Raw genomic sequence first — 16511 nt, 5'->3', positions numbered from 1 at the left:
TCCAACGGGATACCGTTACGCACCGATTACCTGCGCGATTGTAAGGCCACCGAAGGGCACGGCGCCGTTTTCGGTTGTTATCGCAGAACTGACAACAAAAGAGAAGAAAGCCAGGGGAAAAAAAAATATCGGGCGATTCAGCACCTGCTGCCGCCGCACAAGAACCGGCTTGCACGTGAGCCGCGGCGGAACAAGCTCTTGTGCGCGCCCTTATCTTTCAAAGCGGGTCAATTACACGACGCGCAACCGCTCCTCGTATCTCCATTCAGCAGGAACGAACATTACCGATAACTGGCAACTTCCCCTCTCCCTCCGCTAGCGCCACGCGCCTCGACCGTTCAGACCGAGAGAAGCGTGCTACGCACCGGCAAACCCCCCGGAGCAACGGAGGCTTCCCCCCGTTCGCGTGGCTCTTCTATTGCGCGCTGCTCGGGTGGAGTACGGTCGCGCGAGTGGGCATTTGTGCGCGTTTGTGTGTGCGTGTCGCTCTGCTCCTCGCCTCTCGGGATGTGGTGACCTTTGCCCCCAATCCGGCAGCGCAAGGGTCGCGACAATCGCTGCGGAACGCGCAGCAGCGCTGATGGATGATGTCTGCCTCGAGGATGTCGGCGTCGAGTGCGAGCCTGTGGCTGTAGCGACAAGTGGCTCCAGCGTAGTGGTTGTGGTGCTTGTTTGTGTCGGGTGCCCAGTGATGGTGGCGCAGTTCCACGTGTGGAGCGGTGATGACGTAGTGGTGTACCTACGGCCCACCATATAGTGTGTGTCTGGTGTGAGTATGACAACGCCGCGGGAGAAGGATGCGCCAACGGAGAGCGCAGCTGACGCGGTGGATGCGGCCACCGCTCGGGAATTACTCGGCCAGGACGTCCAGAGGAACCAACTGGATGCTCAGTGGGCTGCCATCGCTCCTCGGTGAGTGAGTCGAGGGGACGTGGGGGGAAAGGTGGAGTGGTCGAAGAAGCCGCGAGAGTTGAATTGCATCTCTAGTGAGGAGGCGTATGTCTGTCATCACGTCCATCATTACGGGCCTCGCCCCCCTATTTGTCTCAATGTCTCCTCCAAGTCGGAGGGTAATGACGGCGTGGTAACAAACGTCTGGCCGACAGGCTAAACAAAGGTGCTAGCGTTGAGATGGGACACATCATGTAAGACACGGAACGACGTACAAGCTGCGAACCGCTCACTTATTCAAAGTGGGTTATAGGCTAGATGGTCTGGCGTGTTATTGGCTGGAAAACTAGCACTTCACCGGCCGGCTCTACAGGCCATAATACTGTAACACTATAATCCGCGCCCATTTTAGACCGTACGTTCAGCTGACGAAATGACGGGAAATGAAACATCGGACTGGCACCTTCTTTTACCCATTAAACTGGCTCTGAACACGTAACATCACGTTTCCGGAATAAACGCGCATATTCTGGGATTAAGTCTGCTAGCACTGTCCGATCCTTATAAGGCCTCCTTAAAGGATTTATGAAAAGGAATGTGGGAGCAGAGGCACAGATGGCATTTTACTTCGGGTACTACTAGTTACGGTCTTGTTTGCTGTGATGATATTGATTACTGTCCGCACTGGTTGCGGAATTAAGTACCGTGATTGCAGTGAGCGAGCATTGCGAAATTGGTGTAAGGTGTGACCAGAGCTGCAACTCCTGACGATTTGCCCTAGCATCTGTAGCACTTACTTACCGGTCACCTGCTGTGGCTCTGCCGAGGAAAGAGGACTACACGAAAGAAGTCTCGAAGAGCTGTCAACCGGAAACACTGATCAAAGGCGTCTATAGACGATAGCTACTACTAAATTTACAAGAATCATATATATATATATATATATATATATATATATATATATATATATATATATATATATATATATATATATATATATATATATATATATATATATTGTAGCGGGTAATATGCATGTGGCACTGTAGTTGTAGTGGGTAATATGCATGTGGCACTGTGCGGACTGCCACCGCTGCGGCGCGAGACACGAGCGCGGGTTGTTGGTGCGAAGCGCTAGGACTCGTATCTAGAGCTACTTGCGATCCCTCGAACGAGCTACATAAACCCCACTTCATTTGGTGGAGCTGCGGGGTAACCTCAAAAACTGGAACTCCGAAGCAGGACGCTACCGACTGCTGCGACCATGCCTGACGAAACTACCCAGGAAGATGCACCCCAGCCTCCGACGGTCATCGTTTCCGGTGCATTGCGCCAGCGTGATCCTGCCATCTTTAGCGGCACCGATGATCATGACGTGGAGGATTGGTTGTCATCTTACGAAAGGGTGAGCCAGCATAACAAGTGGGACGACGTCACAAAGTTGCACAATGTGCTGTTTTACTTAACCGGCGTCGCGAACCTCTGGTTCCGAAACCACGAACACGATTTCACAACGTGGAGCAGATTCAAGACAAGTTTCACAGAAGTGTTCGGGCGCCCCGCTGTGCGCAAGCTTCGCGCAGAACAACGCTTACGGGGGCGCGCGCAACATCACGGTGAAACGTTCACAAGTTACATCGAAGATGTCATTGACCTGTGTAAGCGCGTGAATCCGTCAATGGCGGAACAGGACAAGATAAAACACATTATGAAAGGCATTGATGAGGACGCATTTCAAATGTTGCTAGCGAAGGATCCGCGTACGGTGGCCGAAGTTATCAACTTGTGCCAAAGTTTTGACGAGCTACGGAAACAACGCATCTTAGCTCGGCGCCCACCGCCTACGGAAGATTCGTTAGCAGCATTGGTTATTGGCGACAACCACGCAACTTTGCTGACGCAAATAAAAGAATTTGTGCGCGAGGAGGTCGCGCGACAGCTCTCGATTTTGCCGACCACGGAGAAGCCTTCTCAATATTTGGCTCCAGCGATCCGACAGGTAATTCAAGAGCAAGTGACCGAAGCTCTTCCACCTCCGTGTCAGCCGGCTCCCGTGGCCGCGCCTCTGACGTATGCTGAAGCCGCTGCACGGGCGCCTCGTCTGCCGGGATTCTCTCCTCCGCCTTCAGCGCCTCTCCAGCCGGTGTTCTCTCATCCGCCCTCGCCTCGCCAGCAGGTCGCTCCCTTTTTCAGCGCACAGCAGCAAGGCACAAATCCTTGGCGTACTCCTGACAACCGCCCAATATGCTATGCCTGCGGTACACCGGGGCATGTAGCGCGCTTCTGCCGCCGGCGCTTGCCGGCCTTCGTGGGCACCGCGCGACCACCCAGCTCCGGATTCCGACCATACCGTATGCCTCAGCGACCACCATCGGAAGTCTACGCTGCTGATGACATACCAGCACCGCAGTCACAGCTCTACAATACTCGTCGCTCGCCTTCCCCTCGTCGGCGCTCACTCTCACCCATGCGTCGTAGGCCCAGTGCCAGTACTACTGAGGCGGAAAACTGATTTCCGCAGTTCCTGAGGCACGAACTGCGTCATCGTCGGAACATCAAAGTCCTCGTTTTTCCCCCGCTAACGTTATTGAAGTGTCTGTTGATAGCATCAAATGTCTTGCCCTCGTCGATACAGGTGCTGCTGTATCTGTGATTAGTGAGAAACTTTGCCGTAAATTACGGAAAGTGACCATGATGCCTTCGGTATTATTGCTTAGAACAGCCAGTGCACAGCAAGTTCAGCCAGTCGCTATGTGCACTGCCAGGGTGTTGATTCGAGACATTTTGTATCCGATTGATTTCTTTGTGCTAACTTGTTGCTCCCACGATGTGATTCTCGGTTGGGATTTTCTGTCGCGCCATCACGCCGTCATTGACTGTGCACGTGCTGAGGTTCAGTTCTCCGTTCTGTGCGATATGCCATCTCACGACGTTAAAGTTCATGATGTTACCAGGATCTGTGTAGCTTCCGATACTGACCTTCCCCCTCACAGCGCGGTATTTGTCCCTCTTTCATGCGCATCGCTTGCCGAAGCGACGGTCATGTTTTCACCCGCTGCCGTCTTCATTCGCCGCCAGCCTATATTGTTGCCTTTCGCTCTCCTCACGGTGCACCATGGGGCTGCAGAAATACTGATTTCTAACCCAAATTCGTACACTTTGGCTTTGCACTGTGGCGAGACTATTGGTACCATCCAGACTGTGGACGCTGACGTTATTGTGCATTTCCCTGTTCCCGACGACGTGGATACTGCCAACGTAACAGCACTGGCACCCCATGTGCCATCTAACCGAGTACCACCGGATGTTTTTTGTCGCTCTATTGCCGCTGACCTCGAGCCGACACAACGTGAGCGGCTTATTACTCTTTTAAATGATTTTCACGCCTCTAAATGATTTTCACGCCGCACAAGTACCGTCTCTCACCACATTGATACGGGACATCACGCACCATTACGCCAGCGTCCGTACCGCGTGTCATCCACCGAGCGTCGTGTCATCGCCGAGCAAGTTGAAGACATGCTTGAACGTGGTGTTATCAAGCCATCCTGCAGCCCTTGGTCATCTCCTGTAGTACTCATTAAGAAAAAAGATGGCTCGATTCGTTTCTGTGTGGACTATCGTCGCCTCAACAAGATTACACGAAAAGATGTCTATCCTCTACCGCGCATAGATGACGCCTTAGATTGTCTTCATGGTGCCGAATTCTTTTCTTCTTTGGACTTGCGATCGGGCTATTGGCAAGTGCCAGTGGATGAATCCGACCGCTCCAAGACAGCTTTTATTACGCCTGATGGCCTGTATGAGTTTACCGTAATGCCATTCGGCCTCTGCAATGCACCCGCGACATTCGAAAGGATGATGGACAATCTTCTACGAGGCCTCAAATGGAAGACATGCTTATGTTATTTAGACGACGTGGTAGTTTTCTCCCCTGATTTCACCACTCACCTCTCTCGTCTACGCGAAGTCCTTACTTGCCTTACCACCGCCGGCCTTCCACTTAACTTGAAAAAGTGCCGCTTCGGAGCCCGCCAGCTGACCATACTTGGCCATGTCGTGTCCAAAGACGGCGTCCTTCCCGACCCTGACAAACTTCGTGCTGTCGCAGAATTTCCGCGGCCGACTACAGTGAAAGAGCTCCGCAGTTTCGTCGGTCTTTGCTCTTATTTTCGCCGCTTTGTGCGCAATTTTGCCTGCATCATCGCTCCCCTGACGAAGCTCCTGGCTGGCTCTGGTGACCTTCGCGACTGGACTCCGGCGTGTGACCAAGCCTTCACCACTTTGCGTCGTCGGCTTACCTCACCGCCTGTTCTACGCCACTACGACCCGAGTGCACCGACTGAAGTTCATACCGACGCCAGCGGCGTTGGTCTTGGGGCCGTCCTTGCTCAACGGAAGCCTGGCTTTGCAGAATATGTGGTTGCATATGCGAGTCGTGCTCTCACGAAGGCAGAATCCAATTATTCTGTCACGGAAAAAGAATGTTTAGCTATTGTTTGGGCCTTAAACAAATTTCGCCCTTACTTGTATGGCCGTCCGTTCGACGTTGTGACAGACCACCACGCGCTCTGCTGGCTTGCGTCACTGAAAGACCCGTCGGGGCGTCTTGGACGTTGGGCTCTTCGGATCCAAGAATTTGACATTCGCGTCATTTATCGATCCGGGCGCCAACATTCTGATGCAGATGCGCTCTCCCGTGCGCCCATGCGATCCGACGAAAGGCCACCTTCATCCACAGAGTGCCCGGTTGCTACGCTTGCTGTTACTGACATGCCGCCTGAACAGAGAAAAGATCCGTGGATTGTTTCTCTTATTGACATTCTTAGCAGTTCTTCAACGTCCACATGCCCTCGAGCCATTCGTCGCCAAGCCACCCACTTCGTGCTACGGGACGCCATCTTGTACCGCCGAAACTATCAGCCCGACGGTCGCAAATGGCTACTAGTCATCCCTCGCCATTTGCGTTCCGACGTATGCACGTATTTCCATGCAGACCCACAACAAGCTCATGCTGGCGTCCTGAAAACCTACGAGCGGCTCCGCCAGCGGTACTACTGGCGCGGCATGTATTCTTATGTCCGCAAATACATTCGGTCATGTGCAGCCTGTCAGCGACGCAAGACATCTTCTCATACGACAGGCCCTCTGCAACCTTTACCGTGTCCTGCACGTCCTTTTGATCGGGTTGGCATCGACCTTTATGGGCCTCTTCCATGCAGCGCTACCGGAAATCGTTGGATAATTGTCGCAGTAGACCACCTGACAAGATATGCTGAGACTGCTGCACTTGCTTCGGCTGCTGCTCGCGACGTCGCCGCATTCATCTTACGGCATTTCGTCTTACGGCACGGCGCACCGCGAGAACTGCTCAGTGACCGAGGCCGCGTCTTCTTGTCCGAAGTTATTAATGAGCTACTCGCCGCGTGCCGCACTATTCACCGCACCGCTACGGCGTATCACCCACAAACTAACGGTCTAACGGAACGATTCAACCGCACCCTTGGGGACATGCTCACCATGTATGTTGCGTCGGATCATTCCAATTGGGACGATGTCCTCCCTTTTGTGACGTACGCATACAATACCGCTGTTCAGGCTACCACAGGCTTCTCACCATTTTTCCTTCTTTATGGGCGTGAACCATCCACTACCCTCGACACCGTACTACCATATCACCCGGATGCCTCTGAATTCACCCCTCTTTCCGAAGTTGCTCGCCATGCTGAAGAGTGCCGCCAACTGGCTCGCTCGTTCACGTCGGATACCCAAGGAATCCGCAAAGATCGCCACGACAACGATCAGCCCACACAGTCCTTCGCCGTGGACTCTCACGTCTGGCTTCGGCTGCCCTTCCAAGCTCCAGGCCTTAGCCCAAAGCTTGCCCCGAAATATCAAGGTCCGTACCGGATCGTCGCGTGTACTTCGCCTGTGAATTATGTGGTCGAACCGGTGACGCCATCTTCGGACAAACGCCGCCGTGGCCGCGAGACTGTTCACGTCAGCCGCCTGAAGCCGTACCACGACCCCCTTATCGTATCATCGCCTTAGGTCGCCAGGATGGCTCCTCTTCGCCCCGGGGGAAGTTGTAGCGGGTAATATGCATGTGGCACTGTAGTTGTAGTGGGTAATATGCATGTGGCACTGTGCGGACTGCCACCGCTGCGGCGCGAGACACGAGCGCGGGTTGTTGGTGCGAAGCGCTAGGACTCGTATCTAGAGCTACTTGCGATCCCTCGAACGAGCTACATAAACCCCACTTCAATATATATATTACTGAGCGTTAAAAAGAGGAACCAAGAGGCCCGGTTTTAGTTAGTCACAACTACATGAAAAGAACAGCAGTGACAACAAGGAAAGCGTATAGGGGCATTACGTGTTTATTTAATGCCTTCCTTGTTGTCATTGTCTGTTGGCTTCATGTGGTTGTCCCTTACTAAAACCGGGCCCGTCGGTTCCTTTTCCTGTCATTCATCATATAGCCAGGGTCTAGACTTCGGCAGCTTTGATGCGTTCATGTAACATAGGAGAGCTTATTAGCCAGTTGCCCTCTCTCAAGTTCACATATCACATGGCGCCTTGGGGCGGAAAGGGTGTTCTACATCCAACGCCAAGGCCGGGAGCGGTGGCATTCGCAAACATTCCATGGTTAACTCCATTACACATACATACATACCCAAGAGCGTGGACGGGAAAACGGTACTGCGGTAGCTCCTTTTGTAAGGAGCGTAATGCAAAGACGCACGGGTGATGCAGGTAATGCACTTAATGCGCAGCGCACGCGTAATGCAAAGACGTGTGTTCTTATCTCACTTCCGGCCAGTTTTCTCCTCACCCAATTTTACATATATTCTCTACATTTCAATTAAATAAACAAGCTATTCCACAGTGTTCTCCTAGTCGCCATTGTCTGTTAGCTTCGTCTAATATATAAACACGATGTCTACACGTAACTTTAGCCAAACATTAAAGATATGCAAGTGTCACGTAGCCGGACAAAAGAAAGGTAATGTTGTTTACCGTCGCTTAGATGTACTCAAATAACTTTTTTTTCATTCCACCTAATTAGGTAATTAGTCTTAATTATTTCATCAACTTCTCAAGCATTATAGTTAGATGAAAGTGCCTATGAGAAAATTGTAGAGCGACATGAAAAACTGCCGATACAGCTTTCTGTTGCTGAATACGCCCTACATGAAAGTGTTTTTTCGAGCGTGAAAGGAGAGCCTGCCAATGCACGCAAAATTGCCGTGCGACTGGCTGCTCGAGGCACCTCTCTTGTATTCAGGGGCTCGTTTCATGCTGGGAAAAACAGTCGCGGAAGAAGTTGTATGGCATTGCGTGCAGAGGGCAGCAAGCTTTTCGAGCGTGGCATCCCCTCCATCTTTGATTATGTCGACTATTACTCCACCTTCTCCTGCCGCTTTTATCCTGGCCATGTCTTGCAAGGTCCTTCTGCTTTCATCGCTAGCTATAGAAGGAGCCTTTGTATCCTGTTCATCACTACTTCGAATGAAGGTAGCGTTGCTGCTCTGGGTACTGTACAGCTGAGTGTAAAATTATTCATCGGCCTTTACTATAGCGTCGAAATTGCTGATAACGTTACCCTGATTACCTCTCAGTGCATACATGTTGCCTTGTCCTATGCCAAGTTTTCGATTCACTGATTTCATGCTGCGGTAATTTCTTACCGCTTCTTCAATCTTTCCCACGTTCTGATTTCGAATATCCCTGACTTTCTTCTTGTTGACCAGTATTGGAAGATAATCGAATTCTATCTGACCTCTTGAGTTCGTGACTTTCATGCTTTGGCGTTTTTTTATTTGGCCATTCGTTACTTCGGAGAGCTTGCCTACTGGTTGCCTTGATGCCTTCCCAGGCGGCACGTCAGGTTGGGCCAACGTTGGAAACATATTGGCACTTCTTGGCCCAATGATGGCCTAAGATTAACAGCGTGGTTCCAATATTGGCAGTGCCATTCTGGATCCTGGCCCAATGTTGGCCTAAGGTTAACAGCGTGGCGCCAATATTGGCTGTGCCATTCTGATAGAGATCCAACGTTGGCCCACATTACACAGTCAGTAAACAATATTGGCTGTGCCATTCTGATAGAGATCCAACGTTGGCCCACATTACACAGTCAGTAAACAATATTGGCTGTGCCATTCTGATAGAGATCCAATGTTGGCCCACTTTACACAGTCAGTAAACAATATTGGCTGTGCCATTCTGATAGAGATCCAATGTTGGCCCACTTTACACAGTCAGTAAACAATATTGGCTGTGCCATTCTGATAGAGATCCAATGTTGGCCCACTTTACATAGTAAGTAAACAATATTGGCTGTGCCATTCTGATAGAGATCCAATGTTGGTCCACTTTACACAGTCAGTAAACAATATTGGCTGTGCCATTCTGATAGAGATCCAATGTTGGCCCACTTTACACAGTAAGTAAACAATATTGGCTGTGCCATTCTGATAGAGATCCAATGTTGGTCCACTTTACACAGTCAGTAAACAATATTGGCACTGCCGTTCAACAAGGCGGGAATTATTGGACCGACTTTGGTATGGATTTGCCAATATGGGTTAGTAGTTGGCTTTCTTTGGAGGACATTGGCCCGTAATAAGCTAATTTTCGCCTTGTCGGCTTTTAGTGCTCTACGACTTGGTGAGATTGAACAACGTGTTTTGAAAACTAACGCACTGATCACAGGCACACTGCGCAGGAACCAAAAATATGTTCTCCCATGTCAACTCCATGAATGGTACACCGCCATTATTGCACTTCTCCTTTACCGAAATGTGTCCCTTAAAGAGAAAAGCCAGTGTACCACGTAGCAAGCAGGGGAAGTCGCATAAATTTAGCCACTGCTTTATTGATCGTGAATAAGAACTTGAGCTTTCCATAAGAAGCAACGGTATTGCGAATTTGCCTGCGCATTGTATTTTTTGCATGTACGCTCCGCGGCTTTAGTGGGACAGGATTCTGAGGAGAATCGAGAACTACAGTGCCTCAGAGCTGATGGAACCGTTTTATATTGCATCGAGATGGAGCGCATATGCATTAGTGAAACTATTGTTTGTTTGTTTAGCATGCATGGCATGTTGCGGCGACATCATGCTCCTATTCTAATATATTTGTTTGTTCGTGCATGTGTAGTAAGCTCCTTGTATGAATGCCCCTGACAGAAAAAAAATTAATTGCACGTTTTGCCATTTGCGTGTCAACAACCTCTTGTCTTTGCCTTTAGTAGGCACGGCGCATTCCGGATTTTTTTTTTCGGCCTAGCTTTCCGTCCTTCAGACCCCCCTTGCCTCTCCTTCACGCACCCAGGTGAGCCTGGTCAATGCTGTCAGTCAAGCGTTCAGACAGCCATAAGCTGCTGTGTCGAATTGGGTGCTCTCGGAAGCATGGGGGAAAGCGGCGGGGTCACTATTGTCCTCCTTGTCGCCCTCCATCGCTGCCACCCCAAAACCCGTTCGGGCTAGGTCCAGCGGGGGAAAGTGGCGTTTACGCCGTATTCTTCGTTCCCCTTTCCTTTCACTCTTTCTTTCTATGTGTCGCTAGCACGCCGACTGGGTGCAACACCACCTGAGTGCTTGCCGTTCGTTCTTGCCAGCGCACTCCTCTCGTGAAAAATGCTCGCTTGCTGTCGTCATTCCTACTGAGAAGCCTACATCTTGAAATACGCAGCAATGTGGCCACGAATTTTTGTGAGTGTTAGAATTAATATAGGGGAAACAACAATTAGAAAAGAAGTCGGCGCTCGTGGGCACCGTCTTCGATGTGGGATGAACTCAGATACAAAGAAGCATGGATCATACAATGGTGAGTGCATTTGTTTTGCGCATGTTATAAGTTTTATCAGAAGCAATATCACCCAAGCTATATCACCCAAGCAATATCACGCGGTATATATATTACTGAAACAGGCCTGGCTAATGTAGAATGCCTGTAATTAAATAGCTCTTTTTATTTGCAGCCTTTGAATAGTGTCTGGAGTAGAACCACGTGTAAATCTCTGTGAATTTCACCCAAATTCCAGGACTATGATTTTATCAAGCCACGCGTGCGGCCTGATCCTGCTAGTGATACCGAGGAACCACGCTTCTTCTCACTGGTATAGGTCAAGCATCATTTCCAGCTGACAGTATTTCTTTCTTTTCGAATAAATGCTTCTTTTACTAGTGTTTCTTGACGGAACTTCTCGGTTTCCACATTAAAAATTTCGCACGAAGGCCGCATTGTGTCTACACTGTCTGAAACTAGGCTTTTTGTGCTGCAGCAGGTTTTGCTGCAATTTTTAATTTTAAAGTGCTACGCTGACTAAGTGTGAGCTGTAAACAAAGCGGACTGCGCATTTTATGTCTGTTCTAAGTGTTACGTTACATCTTGTACAAGGTATGCCATATATGTCGAAATATTAGGAAGTGTTACTTGACAAATCTCTTGCAAGAAAGTTTCTTGATTCACCCCTTCGAACTCTCTGCTCAGACTTATAATATTGTTGCAGTATGGCGATTTTTCAAATGAAAACTCTCCATCATACATTTGTCATACCAACATCTCTGACATTGTTTCTTTTCATTTTACAGTGCAAACATTTCCTCCAAGTAATGGTGAAGTCGCTATCGGATATGTTGGCAATATCAACGAAACCACCGCGTTATCGTGGTCCTCGGGGGCCTGATAAGCCTGCTGTCATCCAAGCACTGACAAACCTGCCTACCGACGTCAGCTCCATGCCCTGAAGCCCCTGGCCAGCCCACCGTCCTCGGCACCTTGCCCAATTCCTATCCTGAGGGCAGTGCCTGTAAATAAACTGTTTGAAGATAACCGAGTGTCACCCATCTAGGTCCACGGAAAATGCCTGTTTGTGAAAATTTATTCGCAAATAAACTGTCATAAACGTCAATTTCAGTATTCTTTTATTATTATTTGCAGTCATATATGACTTCTGCTTCTTGACATCTTTTTGTCGAGCTTTCCTAGCTACTATTGAGGAAGAGAGTAAGGGGACAATTGCTACAAAAAATGCCGCTAGCAAAATGTTTGCGGTAAGAATATGTGCGTGCTCTAAAGCCAGCATATCTAGAATATTCGTCATGCAAAGGGCATTGGCTCAAAGCTGGCATTAATATTGGTAACGATATGGCTCAACACTAGTCCTACGCTGGCAGCACGATGGCTGCTGCATTGGCATAACATTGGCCCAATCTTGGCTTTAACGCTGGTCCTACGATGGCTGCTGCATTGGCATAACATTGGTCCAATCTTGGCTTTAAGGCTGGTCCTACGCTGGCAGCACGATGGCTGCTGCATTGGCATAACATTGGCCCAATCTTGGCTATAACGCTGGTCCTACGATGGCTGCTGCATTGGCATAACATTGGTCCAATGTTGGCTTTAACGCTGGTCCTACGCTGGCAGCACAATGGCTGCTGCATTGGCATAACATTGGTCTAATCTTGGCTTGAACGCTGGGCCAACATTGGATTGGGTTGCACTTTGCCAATATGCCAACATTGGTCCAACATTGGTACCAATTTCTGCCAGCATTGGGCCATGGTTGGACCAATGCTGGTGTGCTGCCTGGGTTACCTCCCACTTGAATGGCTGCTTCTGAAATCAGCCTAATTACGGCTTCATTCATTACCTCTAAGTTATCTTCATCTTGCTGTTCTAAAGGTTCATATTTGTTTACGAGAACCGGCCTGAATTGGTCTGCTTTTACCATTACTGCATCTAGGTTGGCCTGTTTCTTCGTGATTAATTTTGCTCTTTCTCTCTTCAAGTTGAGCGAAATCCTACACCTGCTCTTTACCCTACCTAACACTTCTACATCTCGCACTATGCTGGGATCCACTGCGAATAGAAAACTTATTTCTTTTCTTGCTTTTCCCTTATGGCGTTTTGAGGTCCAATTCCTGTTATTGCGCTTCCTGAAGAAGATATTCATTATTCAGGGCCTATTCCTTCTCGCGAATTCTACCAACATCTCTCCTCCAGTGTCCCTAGAGTCGATGCCGTAGTTGCCAATTGCTTGTTGACCAGCCTGCTTTTTCTCCACTTTTACATTGAAGTCGCCCACGATTACAGTATACTGAGTTTGCACGTTTTGCATCACTAATTCAACATCTTCATAAAACTTTTTTATTTCTTCATCATCGTGACTGGAGGATGGAGCGTAGATTTGTAGTACCATTATTTTTTACCTCCTATTCAGCTGTATTACAACTACTGCTACCCTCTCATTAATGAAAACCCGCCGTGGTTGCTCAGTGGCTACGGTGTTAGGCTGCTGAGCATGAGGTCGCGGGATCGAATCTCGGTCACGGAGGCCGCATGCAACAGATAAAGCGATAACCATGCGAGCTGTTTCATTCTTTTTTTTTACGTGAACTAGCTTGTTGCCCAGCAAATCCACCTGGCGACGCGGCTTTCTGGTGTTGATTGTGGGGTGGACGCGTGTAACCACGTGATATTTTTCACGCATCGGCGGGTTCCTCTGTCAGTTGGAAAAATTTAGCCGCGTAATTTTATCTTGCTCAGTGCATCCGAGTTCGACGTTTGTTATAGATTGTCACAACAGTCTAATTGGCGACTTGCCAATTACTACGGCAAATAAAGAATAAGGTAATAATTTGTAATTATGCAATTGAATGTCATCAACAAGACGTTACTGGGAGCTTCTCAACCAAACTGTGAACACTCGATGCTTTGTTTTGTTCACGCAAAATGACAACTCCTTTAAAATACTTGGTCTGCGCTAGCGAGGACACCGTGCATATGGCTGGGCTCTCTAGAGCGTTCGAAAGCGACCGTGCATCATCAGCATTCTCACGGCAGTATTCTTCTACGTTCAAGGACGCCCATCTTAGTGTTTGCTTTCCTGCGTCTTCCTCGAGTAATTGCGTTCATCCACTACAGGGGACTTCGTGTAAGATTTACTATAATTATACGTTACCTTACTCGAACTTTTAATTAAAGAGACCACATGTAACAACGCCCTGAAGAGATGAGAAGCCACAAAGCGTGTTTGTCTTCGTGCGAAAAAAATTCACGTAGCGTCATTTGTCACGTTGTTAAAACATGAACAAATATGTGGTTGTTTTGTTGCCGCTAGGCGTGCAAGCGCAAGTGGCAGGCGATTATAGAGAGTGCCTTTTATCTACTGAAATTAAAAGATTGAAATGGTCCAACTCTGAACATTCCTAGGAACTATAAAAGGAGCGGAATTGCGGGGATCTCCACTCTTTGAAATGGAGTGCAAATGGAATGGGAAGGTCCACTTCGTAACTCTAATGCCTATACTGTACTGATGGAAACTTGCAACGCTGTGAGAGTTAGGAGAGCCGTCAGCTACTCGGAGGTGGTATGTACAGGTACCTGTTCCTAAGTAAGGGTAAGAGCATTTGTGCTTTAGTAAGACAAAAACCGCCACGATATAACCCGGCGCATGCTTTGGCCATCGCAGCAGTTCTGAAAAATTTAACCACCATTTACTACGTCTTCACATCTTTACACTGCATTCGAATATTTTGTTTAAGGATTTTCGGGCAAAAAGCCTCGTACCGTGAATCGCGTCGTCTTTGTGAAACCATAGTAAAGAAAATTATCTTATTCTACATTGGAATGTGACGAGGTTACTTGAGCCGGTTTATACATGAGCTTCAAAAAGAAAAAAAAAGAAAAGAAAAGAAAGAAAGAAACGACGAAGCAAAAGGAGTGGTCGCGTTGATTATGTCAGGCAGCTGGGCTAGTTGCTTTGGCTATTTTGCCATACTTCAAGCGCTGAGAAAGAGAAACAGACAGCACGGAGAACAAAAAACAAAACAAACAAACAAAAAGGACGGGAGCTGGCCACGAACAGCTGGCGACGTACAGCGCTACGTTCACGAGCCTTGCTTCAGGTGCACTACATGCATGCAGCGTACGAGAATACACGTAGGCCCGCTTAATCTGCGATTGCAGCACATTTCGCGTCGGGAGAGGACGCCCTAATGTCCGCACAGGATACATCGCAGGTCACCACGCCCTGCACAACTACGGCGCCTCATTGGTCCACGGACTAGCGCCGCGATGCGCGTTGCAGTCGGCTAAGGCGCCTCTAACCTTTCCGAGAGACACTGTTGGGAACGGGGTACTTTAATTAGTACGCGCGTAGTGTGTCTCTGAAGGGCAGTGAGCGCGTACCATTTCGTATCTCATCGTTCCCACGAACGAAGTAGCCTGCTGGGCATGCGATGAGGCAAGCCTCTCCAGTTTTATTGAAGCGTCTCTCTCTCTCTCTCATGCCCCTGTACAGCTGCGACGCGCCTAGGAGGCTTTGCCAAAGACGCTGTTCTTGACCAGACGCATTAGTTCACTCGAGCTGCGTATGCACGTGCATGTTGTGCGCGTGTCTGCTGCAGCATATGAAGAAGGGTTACCTCATGTATCATTCGTGTCGTCTGGAGTACTATCATCACAGGACCGAGCGAACCTCTCCGGGGACCATTAAAGAATGTATGCCTCTTTCTACACCATTTCACGGACAATGACCGCCGGTTCATCATGGACGGCATCGCAGCCTCGCGATCGTGATGGGAACTCGGTGTATCCTATATGTCGAGACTCTGTGGAGTCTGGGGTGCAATTTGTTCCCGCCTTTTGTCTGCGTATGTTCCGTTATTTCTGTATGACTATATATGCGGACATAATTTGCTATGTAGTAGCTAGCTACGCTTTTGGTATTTCCTAACTGGGAGGTTTCTTTTAAGATAATAATCTTAATAATATTAGTATCATGGGAAAATTATTAGCCGTCACCATTATATAGGTAACTAAATTTCTTTTTAAATTTTCATTTGGAAAACTAACAAAGGCCCAATATCTCGGACAACGTTGCGTTACGTCACCTGTTCTGTTGTCTAGTATTATATGCACTGTCGTTTTGTTTCTTTAATGGTATGAATAAATAATGACATATTGGCACCAACTGACGGGGCCGGCCATTCATTTTTGACTGTAAGTGCCGGTGGCATTCCAAAAGTAGATGTCATACATCTTCATCTGCGCTGCGACATTCGCATTGAGCCTTTTCAACACGACCAATTCGACGTAGAAACTTTCTTTGTGTGTGTGTGTGTGTACGCTGTACCCAGTCATGGACGGTGACTAAGCGCTTCAAGACGCCTGTAGGGCTCTATCGGTATAGCAAATTAAATAAGGGGACCTACAATATGCGTTGTCCTATCAGTGCCATTGAACTATGTTCTTTGCCTATTGCGGACAGATCTGCATCTTACAATGGAACGTATTTCAGACCTAGCTACAAGGAGTGTGACAGTCCATTTCTCTTCTTTTTTTTATGTTGTCTGTCGCGCTCTTGTATCAGCAGCGCGATTTCGAGGTGCGCTATTGTCCCTGCTATCCACAGAAAGGCAACATATATGTTATGCGCCTCGTTTGCATTAGTAATTTTTGTAACGTTTTATCCACTGACTGTGGGCTTATAGACATTGCATTTCAATTGCTAGAGGATACAAGTGTTACCTGTGAGCCAATGAGAATAACCGATTCTGATCCATTTTGTGCCAGCGTTTATATATCTAACTGCAGACGGTACAGCA

At 48.5% G+C, this 16511-nt stretch overlaps 1 protein-coding gene across 2 annotated transcripts in view; it reads left to right on the top strand.

Moving 5' to 3' along the window:
- Window positions 1-366: 366 nt before the first annotated feature.
- The window catches only part of LOC135916881 (adenylate cyclase type 8-like), a 729759-nt gene continuing 713614 nt past the window's right edge, over window positions 367-16511 (top strand). For both annotated transcript variants that reach the window (XM_070535961.1, XM_070535962.1), the window contains exon 1: window positions 367-912. In XM_070535961.1, the coding sequence (XP_070392062.1) occupies window positions 776-912 (137 nt within the window). In that variant the 5' untranslated portion in view covers window positions 367-775. The remainder of the gene's footprint in view (window positions 913-16511) is intronic.

Source organism: Dermacentor albipictus, chromosome 3 (genome assembly GCF_038994185.2).
Source record: "Dermacentor albipictus isolate Rhodes 1998 colony chromosome 3, USDA_Dalb.pri_finalv2, whole genome shotgun sequence".
NCBI lineage: Eukaryota > Metazoa > Arthropoda > Arachnida > Ixodida > Ixodidae > Dermacentor > Dermacentor albipictus.
The sequence above is the reverse complement of the archived record's forward strand: the minus strand, read 5'-3'. Positions and strand labels throughout refer to the sequence as shown.